The sequence below is a fragment of the Neltuma alba genome, unplaced genomic scaffold (assembly GCF_004799145.2).
Source record: "Neltuma alba isolate B1F8T4 unplaced genomic scaffold, ASM479914v2 tig00012072_pilon, whole genome shotgun sequence".
In the NCBI taxonomy this organism is placed as follows: Eukaryota; Viridiplantae; Streptophyta; class Magnoliopsida; order Fabales; family Fabaceae; genus Neltuma; species Neltuma alba.
This window is the reverse complement of record NW_021636633.1, coordinates 59,196-62,557: the sequence shown is the minus strand read 5'-3', so window position 1 is coordinate 62,557 and position 3,362 is coordinate 59,196. Positions and strand designations below refer to the sequence as shown.

Below are 3,362 nucleotides of genomic sequence, written 5' to 3'. Positions count from 1 at the left end.
TTTTATATTATGGGAAAACCATATTGAAGGTACTTATACTTTGTTTCAATTTTTAATTTGATACTTATGTGTTTTTTGTTTTTAACTAAATCTTTTAATTTTGCTCTATTAACATTATTAATCCTTATGTAGAAACTAAAAATATCAATAGAACAAAGTTACAAGAGCTAATGTTGCTAAAAAGATAAAATTAAATGTTTAATTGAAAGGAAAAAAAACACATAGGTACCAAATTAAAAATTGAGAGAAAGTATAGGTACATTCAATATGGTTTTCCCTTATATTATTCACTTCGTATCTATCTGTCTAGTGTATGCCTGAAGTCCTTTTTTTTCTCGGTGACATAAGTCCTTTTTCAGAGGAATGAAGTAATTCTTCAAACAATATCATACTTGTAACTCGGTAAATTAGTTCTCACTTTTAGTAAACTCGCTTTTGTTACTAAAAGGAATCAACTCTTAGCTTAAACTGAAATTAGTTCATCGTTTACCCACTCAAACGCCTCTTAATCCATCGTCACACCCTCATCTTACATCCACGTATTTTGTAATGATCACTTTGCGATAGCTTGGCCCTTCATATTTCCACATATCATGAACCACCGATGATATAAGCCCTTCTAATAAAATTGCTCAACCTAATTTCCAGCGTCACACTACTTACACATCATAGATGGTCAACTAGTCATTAACGATAAGAGAAGTAGTGCCCGATTTGGTATGATATAGTTTCATTGTCTTCTACTCATAAACTACCTCTAGTCTTTAATAAGAACCAGTTAGGAATTAAATTTTATCTTAAATATAATATCCCAATTTATTTTATCTTCTAAATTTATAGTTTTTTCTCCAAAACATCCATATTAAATTGTAAAGATTCCCACCAGGGATAGCACCACTACACATGATAAAAATAGTAGTTTAAGAAAATCAACATATATTTATTATAAATAACTAATTAAACTAATTTGTTTAATCTTTTTAAATTAGATATTTAGCTCTTATATTAAGAACATGATGCATATATCTCATTGCTCATTGGAATTAGGCCTAAACTGATCATGCTTGTTCGTATTCAAACTTACTCAGTTAGGGATACCAGTTGGAGAGAGAGGCATCCTAGAGGTGGGTTTCTCGTGAATGAAGGGGGTCATGAAAGAAAGGAATACAGGACGTCAGGACCCAGGGGAAGTTTTCAGCAGGACAGAGAGAAGATGGCTCTCGGATTTACATTATCTATTGGAGTAAACTCGGAGCGCATTTGGATCAGCATTGAAACCAAGGTTTTAGGGGGCCAAAAGCTGTTGGAATATGTTCTATGTTTGGATTACTTTTTCACTCAACCACATAAGACTATAACCTAGGTCGGATCAAAAGAAACCAGAATTAGCTTTTACCCACACTTATACCTGCAAGCTCTTAATACCAAAACACACTCAAAAACAAATAAAAGTGCAGCAAAATATAAATACATCCAACACATTATACATGGATGGCAGAACAATTTAACTATGTATATATGGGTCAGAACACTTCGTACTTAGAAACCATAATAATGAACTTATCTTAGTTTCTGCAAGTTGGATACAAAATTTGAAGCAGCAAAAGCTGCAGAACCACCAACTACAGAGAGCAGAGCGACTACGATTTGCAAGCCCACCTCTCCAAGGTTGTCCTCAGGCACCAAATAAACACACAACGGTCCCAAAAGCAGTAAAACCAGACTAAGGGTGAACAATGAGCTTGGGGTTCCTGGATCTGTGGCTGCAGATAACACCCCAAGTTCTTCAGCTTTTGAGAGGAGTCCCAATCTCTCTATGGTTGAAAGGGAAAACCCAAACTTCTCTGCTGCTGATAGCAATCCAGCTTTCTCTGCTTTGCTTAACAGCTTCAGTTGCTCCATTCTGGTAAGCAGCTTAACGGGAGGTGTACCTGTTATGGTGCTACTCCGAGGGCCTTGTTCTCCCGGTCGAAACACAGTTGAACTCTGCATTGTAGACATGGAGTGGTATTTAGATGGAATCATTTGAAAGTGAAATATTCTGCATCGACATTACAGCCGGGTATCTCCATTTGACAATTTAACATTCATTATGTCTATCTCGGTATCCCTCCTGAATGGACAGTCAAATACTTATACGATATAATTTGCACTTGGAAAACCGTTGGTTTTGGTCAAAACGTAAGCAATATGAAATTAGCTTTGCCTTGAAAGTTGCAAAAATCGGTTTTCCACAGGTTTCTAAACATAGCCATAAAAGATGCCAATCTAACACTAAGTGCGAACTTAGCTAAATGGCTAAACTTAGGCCAGGATGCCTTTTTAGTTTTTCCATTCACCAAAGAAACATGTCAGACATCCATATAGGGGATGAACTTATGCACAGCTGTTTATCGATAAATTCTTTAATAAATGGTGTCATGTAAATGCTTTTATACAGCTCTAACACTTGGTCATTGGAACTTTTAAACAACTTCTTTTTCACACGTCATAACTTTATCACAAAAATCTTGGTAGCAAATGCCTATGAGGTGAATGAACTTTCTCATTAATACTTAAAGAAACTCTACCTAATTCTTACTAAAACCCTAAACACCTACAGAACTGTAGCTTAAAGCAAAATTCTAAGAGGGACGAACGTTTTCCTTTCTAACATAACACGCATCCTGTTCCACTGGTGAAATCACAGAGCAATCAACTCCTTTAAACCCGAAATTGATAAGACTATCAGAGGAACCGCCTCTTTCAACATGACAATGCCAAACGATTTGTAATTAGCAATTAAACATCACTCAAGCAGGTGCAAGAAGAACTGAAGAAGAAGAAGAAGAAGAGGGGATAGATGTCCAATTTGATGGAGGCCAAATTTAGCCAAGTGAGGGACGGACCTTTCTAGAGCTTACAGTTCTGGAAACCGATGGAACGGGCTTCTGAGTAGCCATGGATTTGACAAGTAGGGGAGAGGTACGGGTGAAGGGCAACCCTCCGTTGGTGCTACAGAGGGATGCTGCAGTGGCCTCCATAACCATAATCGTAAGCCCTTTCCCTTCGTCGTCTAGAAAGCATGCATCTAAACTGAGAGGACGAAGGTGAATCGTGAATCAGAATGAACGATGAGGAAGATCACGGATTGGTTTCCATTGTTTGGATGTCCACGTGTCAGCAAATGGTTGATTCTTTCTTGCTGCTTTTGCCGAACATTTCGTGGTTCTTAGATTGGGATAGTCTTGGGATTTTCCTTTACTCAGAAAATTGACCTTTTTTTTTAAATTGTGTTTCCCTATATACTGATTGAAAAATACAAAAAATGCTAATACTCTTCCCCCCCCCCCCCAACCGCATCGTCACTTCTACTGTTATAC

General features: G+C 37.1%; 1 protein-coding gene across 1 annotated transcript; it reads right to left on the bottom strand.

Annotated features, from left to right (window-relative positions):
- Nucleotides 1–1,440: 1,440 nt before the first annotated feature.
- On the bottom strand, nucleotides 1,441–3,088 carry LOC114721853 (uncharacterized). Its single transcript, XM_028907737.1, has 2 exons — nucleotides 2,889–3,088; nucleotides 1,441–1,986 (listed from the first exon to the last, which is right to left on the bottom strand). Exons 1-2 carry the CDS (start codon nucleotides 3,027–3,029, stop codon nucleotides 1,561–1,563), a joined length of 567 nt encoding a protein of 188 aa, XP_028763570.1. The 5' UTR covers nucleotides 3,030–3,088; the 3' UTR covers nucleotides 1,441–1,560.
- Between the last annotated feature and the right edge of the window lie 274 nt (nucleotides 3,089–3,362).